Source organism: Elephas maximus, chromosome 8 (assembly GCF_024166365.1).
Source record: "Elephas maximus indicus isolate mEleMax1 chromosome 8, mEleMax1 primary haplotype, whole genome shotgun sequence".
NCBI classification, from domain to species: domain Eukaryota; kingdom Metazoa; phylum Chordata; class Mammalia; order Proboscidea; family Elephantidae; genus Elephas; species Elephas maximus.
In genome coordinates this window covers 28,459,982-28,479,481 of record NC_064826.1, presented here as the reverse complement: position 1 = coordinate 28,479,481, position 19,500 = coordinate 28,459,982, and the positions used below count along the sequence as shown (strand labels likewise).

At 39.9% G+C, this 19,500-nt stretch overlaps 1 protein-coding gene across 3 annotated transcripts in view; it reads left to right on the top strand.

Annotated features, from left to right (window-relative positions):
* CPED1 (cadherin like and PC-esterase domain containing 1) overlaps positions 1-19,500 on the top strand; it is a 307,531-nt gene that overhangs the window by 270,499 nt on the left and 17,532 nt on the right. For all 3 annotated transcript variants that reach the window (XM_049893865.1, XM_049893864.1, XM_049893866.1), the window contains exons 18-22: positions 2,145-2,281; positions 11,198-11,418; positions 11,664-11,765; positions 12,165-12,252; positions 15,056-15,202. In XM_049893865.1, the coding sequence (XP_049749822.1) occupies positions 2,145-2,281; positions 11,198-11,418; positions 11,664-11,765; positions 12,165-12,252; positions 15,056-15,202 (695 nt within the window). The remainder of the gene's footprint in view (positions 1-2,144; positions 2,282-11,197; positions 11,419-11,663; positions 11,766-12,164; positions 12,253-15,055; positions 15,203-19,500) is intronic.

Below are 19,500 nucleotides of genomic sequence, written 5' to 3'. Positions count from 1 at the left end.
TCAATAAGTAAAAGGCATTGTCAACCAATACAAAGAATATATAGCAGTATGAATCCCTGGGGCCATGTTTTCAAAGGGACCTACTCAGGCCTCCTTTTTGTGTGCATAGGATTCTGTGCCCACAAACTGATTGCACCCATGTTTGAATCATTGTGTGTGTAATTGGCCACTTGGTTCCTTAGCCTGAACAGCAAGTGGCCAAGGAGGGATTCAACTGTGTGAGGTAGATATTATTATATCCATTTTATACTTAAGAAAATTGAGAGATTTAGTAATTTGCCCATGATCACACATGTACACTATTATGAATCAAAAACTGCTAAGCAGTGAGATTATACAGCAAATCAGACACATTCCCTGCCCTCATGAAGCTTACAGTCTGCTGAAACTTTATAAAATGGATAACATGTTGTTGTTGTTGTTGTGTGCTGTCCAATCAATTCCAACTCCTAGTGACCATATAGGACAGAGTAGAAATGCCCCATAGGGTTTCCTAGACTATAATCTTTATGGAAGCAAATTGCCACATCTTTCTCTTGCTGAGCAGCCGGTGGGTTCGAACCACCAACCTTTCAGTTAGCAGCAGAGTGCTTAACCATTGCGCCACCAGGGCTCCTTAAAATGGTTAACATAATGAATGTAATTAACGTCACTGAATTGTACATATAAAAATTGTTGAAATAGCAAAAGTTTTGTTATATACATACTTGTTGTTGTTGTTATTAATTACCATCAAGTTGATTCCAATTCATGGCCACCCTATGTGTGCAGAGTAGAACACTGCTCCATGGGGTTTTCAAGGCTCTGACCTTGCAGAAGCAGATTGCCAGGCCTGTCTTCTGAGAAGCCTCTGGATGGGTTCGAACTGCCAACCTTTAGGCTAGTAGTTGAGTACTTAACCATTTGCACCACCCAGGGACTCTTTTATATATATATATATATATATATATATATATACTTAACACAACTAAAAAGAAGTAGCTAGGGATATTTAGCTCCTCAAAGTTTTGAAGGGAAAACATATGACAGTAACATAAGCAAGACCTGTCAAGTGTAGCAGGTGATTGTCATAGACAGCAGCATGTTCTCCGCGAGGCAGGTAAATAAGCACTCCATATTTGTTCAAACAATGTGTTATGTTCCCACTCCATCTGACAAAGTGGACAAGGAAAAAACAAAAAACAATTCAACAAATTATTTATTTATTTTTCTAATAAAGTATTAATGCATTCATGCACACTAACACCAGAAATGTTTTGAATACATGTTGTTATTTTTATCAATGAGAGAGGAAAGATCTTAAATTTATTTGAAGATATTCATTTATCTTATAAACATTTGCTAATATTGTGACCTAATTTTTGCCTGCCAATAACAACAGTGAATATAATATTGTGACTGTGCTAGGTCCTTTCAATACATTATTCCATTCAGTCCTCGTACCAACCCTATGAGAACAGTACACACCTCATCTAACAGATAATTAAATTAAGGCCACAAAGCTAGAAAGAGGAAGAGAGATTCAAACCAAAAAGGGTACCAATCAAAAATAATGAAAACTAGTCTTCAAAATAATAAATGATCAGATAATTCAAGTCATTTTCTTAGATCTTGAATCTCTTGAGAGCAGGGAATATATATCTGTTCTTTGATTTTTAACCTAAGCAAGGGTTAGGCCAATAAACATTAGGATCAACTGCTTATATTCAGTGGTTCCCAGTCTACCTGTGGTCCTATTGAAGTGCCTCATGTGCTGTTTGAAAATAAGTAATAATTGGGTAGTTTATGGTCACTTAATTTATTTGTAAGTATATGGTCGCTATGAGCTGCAATGGACTCGACTGTAAGGGGTTTGGTTTTTGGTTTTTATATTGTTCCAAGGATATTTTTATAAGTATATGGCTTCAAGGATCAGAACTCACTTGATATCAGCATGAACTGTGTTATTACAGAACGTAAGTGCATGTTGCTATTCTACTTGGTTGGCAGCAGGCCATGCATTGCTCCACTGGGCTTATAGATAAGAATGGTCTCCTCACTGTGATTTCCATAATGGTGTGCTATAGCTGAATTCTAAATTGACTTGCAAACAATTATTCCACCAGCAGAAACTGAACCTTACAAATATTTTGCCTTTGTTCCAGGACAATGGATTGTGCCTTGCCTTACTTGTTCAGATAACAGGACCTGTGACTGGAGAGAAATAACCTGGCAACCCTACAACTGCCAATACGGTACCCTGATGAAGCCTCAACTTCAGCAGTGCCTGAGAGGAAGGAAGGTAGGTTCTGGAACAAGTCGGGGAAGACTTTGATGTATGCCACCTGCAGCACCAAATGCCAGACAGTTATATCTACTAGGCCAATTTCTGCTCTCTGGCTCCATAGAGGACAACTAAACACATGCAATTTGGCTTTCCGAATCACATATAGATACTACCATAGAAAAAAAAAAAACCATAGAAGGGCTTAGCAATTCTTGCTCAAAATATTCAATGATTTCCAAATTGAGTCTCTTTGCCAGATGGAGGATATTAAAGTCATGGTCTGCGCTGACCCAATTCCATACTGTTTTCTCAGCACAAATATGTGGGAGCTTGCCACGCCAACTGACAGTTGGCAGTTCAGAGCAGCTGGGCTCGTTGACTACAGCTTCAGCAGGCACTGCTGGCAGAACAAGCTCAGCACACGAATCCACACATCCCTGCATGCAAGACTCACTTATTCTAGAGCTGACCAAGTGCATGGCATTGTTTTCACACTAATCTTCCTGATCTTCTTTCACATCCTGGGCAGGTCTCGCATGGACCTCACTAGACTGGCTTTCCCCTTAGTGAGGCTTCTAAGCTGATTTCTTGGACATGCACTGTCTTCTTGCTAGGCTTGCCCTGACTAGGTAGAGTCCAGCAGAGCTCTTGGACGGATGCAATGGGCAGTAGACTGAGATGCTTGGTTAACATGAAGTAAGTAACCCTTATCCAGATTTTCTTCTTATATGAGATGCATGTTTCCTTGTAAACTGCTTGTAAGCTCTCATACATAGACAAGACCGATTTTAAAACTGGTTGCAAAAATAACAACAACAAAAAGCTCTAGTAAGGACTGAATGCATGATGTTTTTGCTAGTAGCAAGCAGTTTATGAAGAATGACAGGGGCTGAGGGGTTGAGGGGCAGGGCCCTTTTCAGGACCGAAAAGACAGTTGTAACTCTAAAGATAAGGCAGCAGTATTAGTTGCTTTAAAAAAAAAAATGGAAGAGAAGAAAACAAACATTTAGAAACATATGTTGCTCTCAATATTATTCACTGAGCATCGATTCTGTGCACGGAACTGTGCTGCTGATCCTTACTCCTGAAGTTACCCTAGACTGTAAGCTTCATGAGGGCAGGGAATGTGTCTGATTCGCTGTATAATCTCCCCATTTCACACAGTTTCTAATATATAATAGACAATAAATATTTGTTGTGTAAATAAATAAATGAAAATCTTGTTTATTCCTAATCACAACTCTATGACGTAGATATTATGATATCCATTTCCTCCTACTTAATGAAAACTAAAGATCAGAGAGATTGAGTAATTCACCCCTAATCACACATGAGTGGCAACCGTTTAGGCATTTTTGACCACCAACGTGGACAATCAAACCTTGATATTCTAGAAACAAAGGATTGGAAGCAATGAAAATATTTGTTGCCATAACAGTCCAGCCTTTTCTAAACTCTTTCAGAGTACCATTCTGACCTCAGAATGATAAATTCTAAGATGTGTCATAGTCTAAGGAGTGATCAGGAAAATTCTAAGATGGTGTCATAGTCTATTAATCTGACAGGCAATAGATGTTAAGTTCAACACTAAATTCCATGGTTTTGGATAGGACACGTATTGTTTCTCAGGCTTGTTTTCCTCATACGTAAAACAATAAGAAGCATACATGATCACTTTAGGCTAACCCACCTTGTAAAAAGCTAATAGCTTTTGCTCTTTTTTGCTAATTTCAAAGCTAATAATTAACAACTCTACAAATGATGGGTAAGAAAAGGGAAGATTCTTTTGCCTGTTAGCAATTGAGATATGATCTTGCTAAATCTGAAAATAAAGGTCTATGTTCAGATTGGTGACTCCCAGTTTAACCAAGAAGAATTAATTATCTTAGTTCTCCGCACCCCCACCCTCCAGTCCAGAGGCCTCCTTCAGGCCTGCGTGCCCGGAAACTCAAATTTGCCGGCACACTGGCAGTGGTCTTACAGGGTCTCATTTCTTAACCAGAATGCTAACTTATTCTATAAGCAACAGGGAAGCATTTTTAGCAGAAGAGTGGCGCAACCAGAATTAGAAAGATCATTCTACAGCTATATATCATTCTACTGCCTGGGGGAAGAGGAAACGGATGCTAAAGAGGCGAGGCTGTTTAACGGGAAAATTCCAACACGTAACATTGAAAGAGCCAAGGAAGTGATTGCATAAGCATAGAACAATCCCACCAGTGTACTAACTAACGCATACATACAAACAGGTTTCTTTTTGCAGTTGTTAGGTGCCATGAAGACGATTTTGTCTCATAGCAATTCCGTAGAGTAGAACCACCCCATAGGGCTCCTAGGCTGTTATTGTTATGGAAGCAGATCACCAGGTCTTTCTCCTGTGAAACTGCTGGGTGGTTTCCAACCTTCAACCATTTGGTTAGCAGCCAGGTGCTTAACCATCACACCACCAGGGCTCCTTACAAACATACTTAGATACTGAGAAAGTATCTGGAAGTAACAAATAGTTAAGAGTGTTTACATTTTGATTTCCCAAAAGAATCTACTGTGAGAGTCCTGTCGATCAAGACTAGTGCTGTCTTTGATTTTCCTCTCACTTGAGGGAACACAGAGTCCCTGGGTGGTAAAAAAAAAAAAAAGTGCAAATGGGTAAACTGCTCAGCTTCTAATCAAAAGGTTGGAGGTTCAAGTTCACCCACAGGTACCTCATAAGAAAGGCCTGGCTATCTACTTCTGAAAAATCAGCCATTTAGAACCCTGTGCAGCAGAGTTCTACTCGGACACAGGTGGAGTCACTATGAGTCTGAGTCAACTCGATAGCAACTTGTTTTTGGAGGGAACAGAAGACGATGTGGTGCTGGTAGAGGAGGCAGGAGCCAAGCATGTGAAAAGTGCATCAGGGATGATGTCTAGTTTCTCACTTTTCAATGTGTTCCAGTTTACCCACCTTGGGTGGCATAAGTGGGTACATACCTGTATGTATAATTTCCAATGGTATAGTAGCCTTACTAACTGGAAGATTCTCAGTTAATTATGAAAAACTCAGATTTTTAACAGGGAGAACCCAAAAGCTTCGATGTGGCTAGGAATAAGTATTGCAAATATGTTATGCTACAAAAGACGGAACTTTAATTTTAAATCCCAATCAAGACAAGCTTCAGCTTTTGGGAGGCTGATAGCTTGTGTTATCTTTCTCCGAAGAATCAAATTAAAACGCAACAGAATTTGGCCGGGCCTATGAGAGTTGTTGGAAAGTTAGAGCTTTGAGTAGCATTTTCCTTTCTTTAAAATCTTCATGTAGTCATTTCTCTCTGTTAAATTTCCTTATGCTGTTATTCTGACCTTCTTCATCTTTTCACTACTATTTTTACATTGATGAATGCAAGACTACCCTTGGAAATACAGCCCAGGGAAGGAGCAAGACACAAATCAGTTAAGATTTGACAAAGCATTCAAATTTCCTATAACTTTTACCAGGGATTTCATTGCACTCAATCGTGTGTGAGCGGGACCATACTTTCTAAATAAAAAAATAAAAAGTCTGACTCATGATGACCCTATGTGTGTCAGAGTAGAGCTGTGCGCCATATAGTTTTCAGTGGCTGACTTTTAGCCTCTGGGTGGACTCAAACCTCAAACCTTCAACCTTTAGGCTACCAGCTGAGCATGTTAGCCATCTGCACTACTCAGGGGCTTCGTACTTAATACAGCTTCACATAACATTAGTTATATCCCTTCACTTCAGCAACATGAGCAGGAGGCTGATCTCTAGGAGAAAGATGGAACTCTGAGCATTCATAGTGGCCATTCACATGCCAAACTTGTTTTTATGGAGGGCAGGGAAATTTGGGATCCCTTTTGAAATCTACCCAAAAAAAAAAAACACCCAGTGCCGTCGAGGGGATTCTGACTCATAGCTACCCTATAGAACAGAGTAGAACTGCCCCATAGAGTTTCCAAGGAGCACCTGGTGGATTCGAACTGCTGACCATTTGGTTAGCAGCCGTAGCACTTAACCACTACGCCAAATTTATCCAAATATGAGTTATTTTATGTAGACGTTTTTGTGATTGGGTATGTATAATTGTATTCTATCAAAGCAAGATTCAATTGAAAACCAAAATAAACTGTTTTCAGTTATACTCTTACACATTTCTTTAGATAGATACCCACCTCCTACTTAATAAACCAAATGGATCATTTGTAAGCATTTTTGAAAACATAACGTATAACATATAATCACAATGAAATAGGTAGGACATAGTTTACAAACATGATAATCAAATCTGCAACTGAAAATGCTTCGGAGCCTGATCCAACTAAGTTAAACAAGTACTTGTTTTGTTTGCCAGTTGAAAATATAGCTCAGAATTTAAGCCAGTAATAAAATAGCTTAGAGAAGAGTGCAATTAAGAACAGGAAATATAAAAAGGCAGTATTTTCTGAAAGTACTTAAACGTCAGCTGTTAAAACAGGAAATGTAACTTAAATTTTTAAGTAATGTTTTCAAGTTAAGTACTGTCTTGGACTTCAAGGTGTTCAAATTTTGAAGTGTGGCTAATTTATAATAATATGTTCTGACTAATATGTGAATTCCATTATGATTACACAATTCATTGTTGCCTGTCAGTTTCACTCTATGGGGGTGGATAAAAAGAAAGGAGTGTACCCCACTCTCACCAGGAAAGGAGAACTTACCCAGAATGCCCTCTTTCACCATTAAATAAATACACTTATGATCCAGAAGGAATGGCCATATAGACAATTTTATTCCAAGCAACTAGAAGATGTATGTCTAAATGATTTTGTCTAGTTTCTTGCTTTCCTTTTTTACTAAATTTCATGTGTTTGAGAGCAATTTGCCTAAATACAATCTTGCATTTGTTTTTGACCCAAAAGAGCAATTTGGTTGTACATCTATAACCAATTTCATTAAAATACATCACTGGAAAACATGCAAGATTTTCATCACGCCTTAAGTATCTGTAGCCATATGATCAGTCTCAGCTTCCTATTAGGATTGAGCCACCCTTTGCCTCATTTTGAAATGGGTATTCATCTTGTGAGAGCAGGGGTTCTCAATCTCGGGGTTCATCAGAATCACTGTGGAGCTTTCTAATCACGTGGGCTATGCTTGGCCTTGACCCAGACCTAATGAATAAGAATTTCCTCCTCACCTCACTTTCATTTCCTTTATTTCCCAATGTCAGAGCTCTCCAGCAGGCTGGCATTACCTAGATTAATGGACAAGTAACTCCTATGTGAGTTTCCCTGTTGGAAAGTTCCAGTGGGTTCCTGTTAGCTGGTCTGAATCTCATGTTGGATCTACCCACACTGTTCATATTTCTATGGATATTGAAGGTAGACCTAAGCAGGAGGAAAGAGAAAGAAGGAAATGACAAAAAGTTTTATTTTCTCTCTATGTTCTACACACACCCAGTTATTGCCCAGCCTTACCAGATCAGAAGAACCAGAGAGCTAACAAGCTCCAGACACTTCACTGCCTCTGCATTGACTCAGATAGCGCTCAAGGCTTCTCTTTGTGTTGTTTTATAACTTGTTCTATTAAATAGGTCTTTGTTTCTTTTGGTAACTCTGGAGAAAAGAGGTTACAGAGTGAAATATATACGTGTCTATGCATTATATCATTGTTCATCCCCTTTATTCATAATAAAATAAAGTGGAATGAAAATCATTTCATTGTATATTTACATCAAAAATTCCCCCAAAGTCTTGGTTGCACTTTCACCAGTAAAATATATTTCTTGCTATTATTTGTCTCAGAGAACCAACTTCCCTAAGAATACAAATCCATTTATGTATCATGTGGATTATAAACTTAGCCTTTCATATATTCCCCACTTTGGCTAACTTACAGGTAGAAAAATCTGAACTTAGGAGTTAATTCTTCCTCAGGAAAACTCAGCATATAGGAGAATGTGGTAGAGACTGGCCAACTGTTCATCAAACTCACTCTTTCTTTCTTCTGGCACACAGCTTAACACAATTCTCAAATCTCCCTTGATTTTAGGTGTGTGGCATGTGACTGGGTTCTAGCCAATGGAAGGTGAATGATAGGGGTGTGCCCACTTCCAGGTCTAGCGCACAGAAAGCCTGGAAGCTTCTTACTATTTCCTCCAGCTGGATATCAATGACTAGGAAGTCCTCGGAGACCATTATGGAAGAAGGCACAGGGCCGTCAGCCTGGGACCCGGATTGACTTCCTTGCCTCTGTCCCCACACATGCACCTGCCTGAAACCACCTTGAACTGTTTACCTGAGGGAGAAATAAACTTTCATTTTGTTTGAGCCATTATACATTTTTTGACTCTATGGGTTATAGCACTTAGCCTGTCCCAACTAATACAAGGACTGTGGTGTTGAAAATTGGAGATGAGATTAAGATAATTAAACCATTATGTAGCTCTATTTTTTTAATAAGCTCCAAGCTTTAGTAAAGCCTAGAAACATGATGATTCTAAGTCTGTTGGTCTATGACAGTATGAAAAAGATTGGAAAAAATACCTTTGGTTCACACTGTGTGCAGTCTCAGGAATAGAACAAATGTAAAACTCTTCCAAATACATCTTTGCCTCCAGCTGATGAGCTGAGACCCAGCTTTACATGACACATCCCAAGCACAGATGTTTCTGCTTCTCTCCAGAGCCCACCTCAATGGAGCATGCTCACCTCACCACATCACAGGACCAGATGCGAGACACTACATAGGAAAATGGAATTCAACCTTTGGAATAAAGTTGCTACAGGAAACCAAAACATAATTAGCATCATTACTCTGATAATATTGAACCAATGCTTAGTCCTGAATCTCTTAAATCATTGTTCTACATAAATAGAAACAAAGTTTATGTAAGTCTACATCAAGGACCCTGATGGCACAGTCGTTAAGCATTTGGCTGCTAACCAAAAGGTTGGCAGTTCAAACCCACCAGCCACTCCACGAGGAAAAAGATGTGGCAATTTGCTTCTATAAAGATTACAGCCTTGGAAAGTCTATGGAGCAGTTCTACTCTGTTCTATAGGGTCTCTATGAGTTCGATTCAACAGCAGTGGGTTTTGGTTTTAGGTTTAAGACCCTTTGACTTTCAATTCAATAAATATTTTTTAAAGTGCATGCAAGGTATTATGGGGTAAACTGAAATGAATTAGAAATTGACCTTCGCCTCAAATATCTCCTGATAGTGTATGAGAGAAAAGACACAAACACAGAGAGCTGTAATTTCATGTAGATTTTGATGAAATCTATAGTTGAAGTAAAAATGTAATGAAATCACAGAGGACAGGGAAGGCCATTCTGACTAGGAGCCTTGGGTGAGAGCTGCTGGGAGAGGTGGCTTTTGTGCTGAGTCTGGAGGTCATGCTACATTTAGGCTGGTAAGGTTGCACAGGGAGGAGCTTTCAGGGCAGAAAGATTAGCACAAGGAGAAACAGATGTTATGGAGTACAAATCACAGTGAGTGAAAATGCAGAAGTCTGGCACGGCTACATGAGCCACTGACCCCGTACTTGGACTCAAAGGACCTGGGTTTGAATCCTGTGTCCCCATTTACTATATTTATGAGCTCCATCTCCCTGAGCCCAAATTCCTCACCTGAGAAACAGAGATAACGATTCAAACCTCACAATACTGTCATAGACCAACGGACTTAGAATCTATCATGTTCCCAGGCTTTACTAAAACTTGGAGCTTGTTTTTTAAAAATAGAGCTATATAATGGTTTAATTATCTTAATTCCTTTTCCGATTTTCAACGCCATAGTCCCTGTATTAGTTGGGACAGGCTAAGTGCTATAACCCATACAGTCAAAAATGTATAATGGCTCAAACACAATTAAAACTTATTTCTCCCTCAGGTAAACAGTTCAAGTGGAAGTGAGTATCCTGGGTGACATCTTCACCCAGTAAAGCCTGAAACTCAATAATAATTCAGTAAATGTCAGCTGAGCCTCCGTAGTTTAGACCTAATTCTCTAGGAAATAGGGAGCCGATAAAGTTTTTGAGTATACAAATCAGAAGACCAGAGCTGGGCATTTGGACAATTATTCCAGAAATACTCTATATAGAATGAATTAGAGGGCACACATTATGCAGAAAGGAAACCCCATTAGGACAATATTATAATAGCGCATCTTTCAGGCAATGAGATCATGAAGCAGGGGTGTGGTGATGAGAATAGAAAGGAGGTGATGAGAGTCAGAGACTTAGTTGGATAGAAAATGGCACTGGGATATGCCCTGGGACATGAACTGCCGTTCAGCAAATCAGGGTCTGGTCCTGTGGCTCTTTTCTCAAGTAGCGATACTCTTTCTATTGAGCTACCTAACCCCTGTGGAGTCCCAGTTTCCTCATCTCTGTAATACAGAGGTTGGACTAAAAAAATCTCTGAGTACTCCTACAACATCAGAAAACTTCACATCTGTACCACAAACCAAAAGCCGACTCGTAGCAACCCTACAGGACAGAGCAGAACTTCCCCGGAGGGTTCCGAGGCTGTAATCTTTACTTCTCCCAGGGAGCAGCTGGTAGGTTCCAACTGCTGACCTTTTAGTTAGCAGCCAAGCACCTAACCACTGCACCACCAGGGCTCCTTCCTCACATCTACATGAATCAATAAAATGTGTAGGCTGATTAGATGAGAAAGTAAAGAGAATGATAGCAAGAAATCAAAAATAACACGGCGCAAAAAAGCTTTAAACCTGAGTAAGTGGACCGGTAGATAATGTCATTGCTAGGAACGAAAAAGAGAGGAAAATGAATAGATGTGGGAAGGAATATGATGAGTGTAATTTCTAACAGTTTGACGGGCTGTCTTTCAAACAATTAGACAAGTGTTTTATGAGTATTAAAAACATTGGTTACTTTAGATTATCTCCAATACTATGCAATGACAACAAATTTTTCTTTAATTTATAGATTCTTTTCATTGGAGACTCAACCAACAGGGGGATAATGTACTATCTGATTGAAAGACTGAATGAAACTCTGCAGGAATGGCAGAAGGTGCATGGCATTAAATTCTATCACAACGTCAACGGTGGGAAGACTTTGATCAGTTATTCCTACTATCCCCAGTTCTGGAGAAGCCCTTCATTGAGGCCGACGTTTGAAAAAGCACTTGAACTTCTCTTGCAAAGGTACAACGGAACTATGATGAATGGCACAATGCCAAAACGTACTGATGTTTTACTAGCAGTCATAATTGCTCACTGTATATCAAATGTGCTGAAAAGCTTAGATACCAGGTAATGTGGCTGGAAATGACAAAGAGGTCCTGTGATCAGGAGGCCAGATATGGTTCAATGAAATGTGAGGCAATGCTGTTAAGATGTTTACCATCTGTGTTAAGACAACATGTGCTGTTTTTCTTTCTGGATTTCAGATCACGTCCGCTGGAGAATACTGGCCAGACTGTGTTAGTTGTTGGTGGTGTTCAGTGGCTTAATTCCAATCACCTGCAAATTATTCACAAGGTTTTGAAGAGGTAATTTTCTGTAACAATAATTGTCATTAGTCTTCCAGGTCAAAAAAAAAAGGTACTATTGATGTGACTGAATTTTATCAAGACTTTATAGAAAGAGCAATTTGTAATTTGAATTAAGCATTTAAAGCCTAGTTGAAAATATTTGAAATACTTTAATATCCAATCACAGTATGATTCATTAGTACCCAAATTTACATTTACAACAGATCAAACATGTCCACTGACACATGAAAACATTGTTCAGGAAAAAAAAAACTAATATGCATCAAGCCTATAAAATGAAAGTTCAGTTCTATATGCCAACTATCATATTCTAAAAGAATTCCACCATATTTGTTTGTGTAAATCTAGAAGTGTAATATAAGTTTATAACTTTATAATTCTGATTGTTTTACCCAGGGAAAATTTACCCAATATCCTGGTGATCATCAAAACACTGGGAATTGGATTTCATCTACCAGTGGACGGAGTACATTTTTTAAATCAGGTAAACCCATTTCCTCTGGGATGTTTGAACTATGTGGTTCCTATAAGGACCTCTGCTGGTGTCTGAAAAAGGACCTAAAACGTACTCTGATAATATTCAGTAAGCTTCAAACAAATCAAATGAGATAATATGCTTAAGGATTGTGATTTCAACTCAATACTTATTCCTGGGTCAAGGGGACCATAGCCAAGAAATATGTTGTAAATAATGTATTGAGTTCATAAAAAGAATAAAGGGGGTGTCAAAGTATAAAAAATAAAAAAAAGAACTGAAGGGAATACAAGAGAGATTATGCTTTGAGTATCCCCTTCCCCACCTACGTTTTATATAACTTTAAAGGCTATATACTGAAGCAAAACCAAAGCCATTGCCATCAAATCAATTCTGACTCATAGCTATCCTATAGGACAGAGCGTAACTGCCCCATGGGGCTTCCAAGGCTGTAGTCTTTAATAAGTAGACTGCTGTATCTTTCTCCTGCAGAGGAGCTTTTGTTAGCAGCCAAGTGCTTAACCACTATGCCACCAGGGCTCATTAAAGGCTGTATAAAAAAGCTTTAATTCCTTAAGGTCCATACAGAAACCACAAAAGAAACTGTCGATATCAATGAGTCTTTTGGGAAAGAGTCGTCTTTTTGAAGATGGTATCTCACTGGTTGCTTTACAAATATCATCTTTGAAGCTGTACCATTAATTTTTCCTCTGGCTGGATATTTAGAAATGAAGGGAGTTAGGGACCTCTGACCGGTTCTTGTAGGAGATAGTAAATTAGTCTCAGAACTGAGTGGAAGTCTCAGCAAAGAAGAGAAAGACAACACCTGTAGGTAAGAGAACCAGCTGCTCTGGCTGATCAAGGAGGGTTGATGGGCAGCCTGGGTTTACGTGCAATTGCAAGTCTGATGGCAGTACTGGGAATTGGAGAGATGGGGGCTGGCCTTTTAATACACAGTCAGGGCGAGATTTAGTTTTGTATCAGCTTTAGGTGCTCCTAGCTTTCCCCAGCACAAATGACATGTTTTCCCCTCCTTTCTGGAACTTTTCCTGCCAGGACCCCAGATCTGTGATGCAAAGGCAGGAGAACTGGTAGACAGTGGCTAAAGCAAAGCCTCAAAATTCAGCCGTTTGGGGTCAGGAGGGGGTAAGGTAATTTAAAACGCATTAAGGCATGTAACACCTGGGGTAGCTAAAGGACTTGAGACTATTGGGGATTAGAAGAAGAGACTTTTGATAATTTTTCTATGGGGTCTGAATTGAATCCCCTTCAGTGTTATTTGAAGGCTGCAGAGAAGACTCCAACAACTTCATAATGACTCTTTGGTAGCTCCACCATGCTCCTTTGAATGCCGCTCCTTGCAGTAACTGGACTACTTGTGATTCCTACTTATACTTAGGTTACTAACACAGAATCGATGCCTTTCAGCAGATAGCAAACATTTTTTCATCACATATGTATGGCGGACACTGTGTCAAACACTGTACCTTCCACCAGGGCATTGATGGTACTCGTCAGTCTTTTCAAACTGAGCGAAGACAAAAGGAGGGAATAAGAGGAGGGGGAAAATTGAAAGAAAAGGATGACAGAAAGTGAAGGCAGAAAATCTGGACTCTTCATCATATGCTTGCTCAGCCTTTCAAGACTTGGCCTCTGCCTTCCTCTGTAGATTCATCCCATGCCACCAGCACACATGTGCTCACGCACACATACACGTACAACACTGCTGAGCATGTTTCAGTTTCTGAAATGTGCAATGCTGCTCTCAGTCACCTCCAGGTCTTTGAAATCACTGTTCTCTTTTTTGGAATCCACTCTCCTACCAGCCCTTCACCTGCGTATCTGCCAGTCATCCGTCACTTGTCAGTTCAAATGCCATTTTCTCTGGGAAGACTTTCTTGACTCACTAGACGAGGTTGGCTATTCCTGCCATGAGCTGCTGTCATGGTGCCCAGTGTCCTCGCTCATTGCACTCAGTACCAGAGTGAACAATGCAGACCCCCACCCTTGCTCTCACAGAGATTACAGCCTAGCAGGGAGATGAACAACAATGGCCATTGCCTTAGACGTGGTCGGAGTTGGGAAAGCGAACAGAGAGGAAATGAATGTGATCCAAAAGGGCAGCCACTGGAGCCTTCAGACAATTCTCTTGCACCCCACAGCACACTCCCCTTCTCACCTTCCCATCCCCATTGTCTGGCAAACCTCCCAAAACTCTGCTCTTGAACCCCTCTTGAAGCCTCACTGTCCAGCTGTCCCCCTGCCCCTGGTAGAGCTACACCGTATCTACTGGCCCAGAGCCTGGTATAGGATTTACTAAATGTTTATGTATCTGTTTCTCCTATTCACATGCAATGTGTTAAGAGTGGGTACCCTGATTTACCCATCCTTGTATTCCTGTCCCTCAGTCCAGAGCCTAAGCACTGTGCTAGTTATGCAGATGCTAATTAATATTCAAATATTAATGGACATGAATCCAAATAGATGGAAGTAGCATCTGTGGGTTTCAAACCTTGGTTTTTAAATTGAGAATGTTAGGTTTTTTGATGGGTCTTTGTGGACAGTAAACCTAACTACTTTTCATGGGAGGCAAAGCTTAAAACTGTATGTCACTGAAAATATTTATATGTTGCTGTTTTATATGTACATAAATATTTACATTTTGAGTAAAAAAATTAGAACATTTTTTAAGAAGTTCATGTGAAATTATTTATCTTACAATATGACCAATCTCTCTTAAAAACATGTCTGCCTGAGTTAGTAAACAATCCTCTGTTAATAAAAATTCTCATTCTTCTGCTTTAAAATACAGAGTGAAGTACAGAACTTGTGGAAAGAAAATGTGATAATTCTGGATGCTGCAAAAAAGTATGGCTATGAAGTGGTTGATACTTTCACTATAACAATGGGGCGATACAAAGAGTTTCTGCAGGGAAAGTGTGGATGTCATTTCCATGAGGTACTTACACTGGCTCTCTGGTTTTTGTAGCTTTTAATTTTTTAAATTTCTCCTTGTGCCTTTAATTGCATCGTCAGTCTTATTTTGCATGAGAAAGCTATATCAAGAAGATATTAAATGATGTATTCATCATCACTCAGCCAAACTATGTATTAATCACAACAGTATTGACGTTGTTAGTTGCCTTCTAGTTGGCCTGGGCTCACGGCAACCTTATGTATAACAGAATGAAACATTGCCTGGTCCTGCTCCATCTTCATGATTGTTAATATGAGTTATGGATTGAATTCTGTCCCTCAAAAATGTGTGTTATCTTGGCTAGGCCATAATGCCCAGGATTGTGTGACTGTCCACCATTTTGTCATCTGATGTGATTTTCCCTTGTGTTGTAAATCCAACCTCTATGATATTAATGAGGCAGGATTCGAGGCAGTTATGTTAATAAGGCAAGACTCAATCTACAAGATTAGGTTCTATCTTGAGTCAAACTCTTTTGAGGTACAAAAGAGAGAAGCAAGCAGAGAGACAGGAGAACTCCATACCACCAAGAAAGTAGTGCCAAAAGCAGAGTGCGTCCTTTGGACCCAGGATTCCTGTGCTGAGAAGGTCCTAGACCAGGGAGAAATTAATTTCAAGGAGAGAGAGAGACTTCCTCCTGGAGCTGATGCCCTGAATTCGGACTTCTAGCCCACTAGACTGAGAGAATAAACTTCTGTTTGTCGAAGCCATCCACTTATGGTATTTCTGTTGTAGCAGCACTAGATAACTAAGACAATATGTTTGAGTCCATTGTTTCAGATATTGCATCAATCCACCTCACCAAATTCCTCCCTTAACTTTCAGCGGCCCTTCACTTTACCAAATATGATGTCCTTTTCTAGCGATTTGTCTTTCGTGATATGTTCAAAGTAACCAAGCTTAAGTTTTGCCATCATCACTTCTAAGGAACATTCCAAGAAGAAAAGCCTAGTGATCTACTTACAAAAATTAGCCAATAAAAACCTTATGGAATCACAATAGGCGATACAAAATGAGTGTTAAAAAAAAAAAAATTAGTGTCTATTTAGACACTTCAAAACTAGGATAAAATGTCTCCCTTGAGCATTGTGCTCTTTTCAGATCTATATGACAACAAATTGACAACAGAAACTCAAAAGATTAGACTGGAAACTTAGGGGGCAATAAGTTATGTTAATGAGGGAGGAACAACTCAGAAAAGGAGGGTGAGAACAGTTGCACAACACAAAGAATGTAATCAATGGCACTAAACTGTATATTCAGAAATTGTTGAATTGGTGTATGTTTTGCTATGTATATTCTCAACAACAAAAAAGTAAAATAAATTATGAAAAACAAAAACAAAATAACTAGGATCACTGGTCAGTACCAATAGGAAGATGGGAAGCTGGAGAGTACATGCCTTTTTTAATAGATCCCAAGACTCCCTGAGGGAAACTGCAGCAAAGAACTTGACAGACTTCTTCAGTTGTGGCAGCTTTACAATCAAGTCAATTTAATGTGCAAAACAAATGAATGACAGTCCTCCACTGGTTTTTTTCAAAGCATAACAGGAGGGCCTGTGTTTGAATAGGGGTTTCCCCGCAATGGTGAAAATGGTTTTGTTTATAACCAGTAATTAAATAGGCTAAACTGATAAGGGAGCCCTGGTGGTGCAGTGCTTAAGAGCTATGACCTCTAACCAAAAAGTTGATCGTTCGAATCTACCAGCTGCTCCTTGGAAACCCTATGGTGCAGTTCTACTCTGTCCTACAGGGTTGCTACAAGTTGAAATCAACTCAATGACAACAGGTTTGGTTTGTTTTTTTTAACTGGTAAGGTGATAGCAGAAAACAATTTTATTCTTTTTCCTACTATCTTTTCAAACCCCTCTGTGGTTTATTCCTTCCTTACCTCTTGAACAAAATCTTGTATAGGTCCCATAACTTTAAAATCCACTTCCAGATAATAAAAGCACTACGATTACTTTTGGATATAAGAAGAGAACTACTTCAGTACCGTAATTGCCCAGTCCTATGTCATAACCAAGTAAGTCATTGCTTTCCACTAGCTCAGGCCTGACTCAGACTCAAAAGCCGGAAGTAGGGGAGAGGATGCAGGGGACTTCTTCCCTGTTTCTTCATCTTGCTTTACTTCCCTTCCTCCACCTCCTTCTGCATTGGTTCGAGGTAAGGAGGAGGCGTTAAAGACATGCACAAGTGTAATCCAGAGATGTGCTCTCTGGATATAGAATGCTAATTCTTTCTTTTTTAGGGTGCTTCTGTGGACACCCCACTTGAGCCCTCTTGCTACACCTCCCTTGATAGAGGCAACATCTTTCTTATAGCTGGATTTCTTTCTTGGTCCCTTGGCATCCACCTGTCTACCCCTCTGTTGGGAGCCACATTGCCCCTCCAGGCACCTTCTTGGAAAACAGGCATATAGCTCTGGGCTTGCTGTACTCAATTGCCCACATTTGGCCCACAATAAACACTCATACATCTTTGCTCTGCCATTGCTGGAAATACAGTTAGGGCTGTCTCTCTCGCTGTCTTTCACTTTCTCTCTCTTACTCTCATTCTTTCACTATCTCTGCTGCCTTCTACATTATGCATAGCCACAGTGTTTCATACCAGTTTTTATGCTCCCAAAACCCCAAATGGTACATGTCCAGCTCTCCTAGTTGGTCTCTGGAAGCCCCCTCTCACTAGGCTTAAAGCAAGGGTAAAGCAACTCCCCAAGGGGGAGGAAGACGACAGAATATTTGGAAAATTTCTCACATAGAAATCCTCCCTTTTTCTTCCTCTTTGTCTCCCAACTTTTTTGACGAGACAAGGGTTTGCAAAATTGGATTTTGTCCATACTTTTGCAAGTCCTACATAGGTGATCCAGACATTGCTTTGGAACGTGAGGTTATTTAGCTACTGTTGCTTGGCTTGAGGTTTCAGGAGTTTTGGCTGAAACTGAGATGGAGACAGTCTCATTTTATCATCCTGTCAGAGGCTGATTCATCGATTCATTCATTCTTTCTTGCTTGCCCCCCCCCCACCTTTGTAAAGCAAGATACATTCGTTCATGACGTGCCAGTGAAAGCACAACTAAAGTTTACTTTGGATCCTGTTTCTCAGTCCGTTGCTGACTGTCAGAATCCATCTTGGTCCCTGTGTCGTTAAGTGCCATAGAATTGGCTCCGACTCAAAGTGACCCTATGTACAACAGAACAAAACACTGCCCAGTCCTGCACCATTCTCACAGTCCTTGTTATGCTTGAGCCTATTGTGGCAGAAAATGTGTCAGTCCATCTCGTTCATAGTCTTCCTCTTTTTCACTGGCCCTCTACTTTACCAACAATGATGTCCTTCTCCAGGGGCTGGTCCCTCCTGACAACACGTCCAAAGTATGTGAGACATAGTCTTGCCATCTTTGCTTCTAAGAAGCATTCGGGTTGAACTTCTTCCAAGACAGATTTGTTTGTTCTTTTGGCAGTCCATGGTATGTTCAATATTCTGCACCAATATCTAGGTCCCTAGGTTTTTATTAAAAAAAAAAAAAAAAAAGGTTTTTATAAATACCCCAAAAAGATTTTGACGCTACATTGGTTCTTCTGAATGAGCTACTGATGGATTCATATTATATTCTTATAACCAATGGCACTGCATCTCAGAGAGTGAGCCCACAGCTACAGGAGAGGGCACAGGCAGCATGACATTCTAAACTTTTGTTCTAGCAGCTTGAAGGTTGGCCATGCTGCTGCAGGACAGATTTTAAGCCGTAAGATTTGTGTGTCTACTTATTTCTTCCACAAGAGAATATATCACGCTGAGAGTCCTATCCAAGTTACAAGGAGTCGAGACTTAGAAACACAGAAAGTGGGGATCCTGGAAGAGGCAAGAGGCCAGCTCAGGGCCACGGATGTCCACAAAAGCAAACCAAAGGCTACCAGCCCCACAGAAAATGGGGACTTTGAGACAATATACAGATTGCTTTTTGCCTCTTTTAGGAAAGGTTGGTTATCCACCTAATTATTTTTACATAATTGATTTTTTCATAATTGTCTTCAATTAGCATTTTGGGGAGAGGGTTTCTATTTTTCTTCAGCTTTTGTGTTCTGGAAATCTATAAAGGAGATGTCCTCCTGTGATTTCCAGCATAACTGCAATTAAAAACAGAAGCTGTCCTTCCCACATGATTCCATTACATGTGTCTCCAGCCACAACGTCAACCGGTTTGCACTAAGGATCATGGAATCTGAGAACCACGAAACACAAAATCAAAACTCTTAGAACCGTCAGAATTGATCG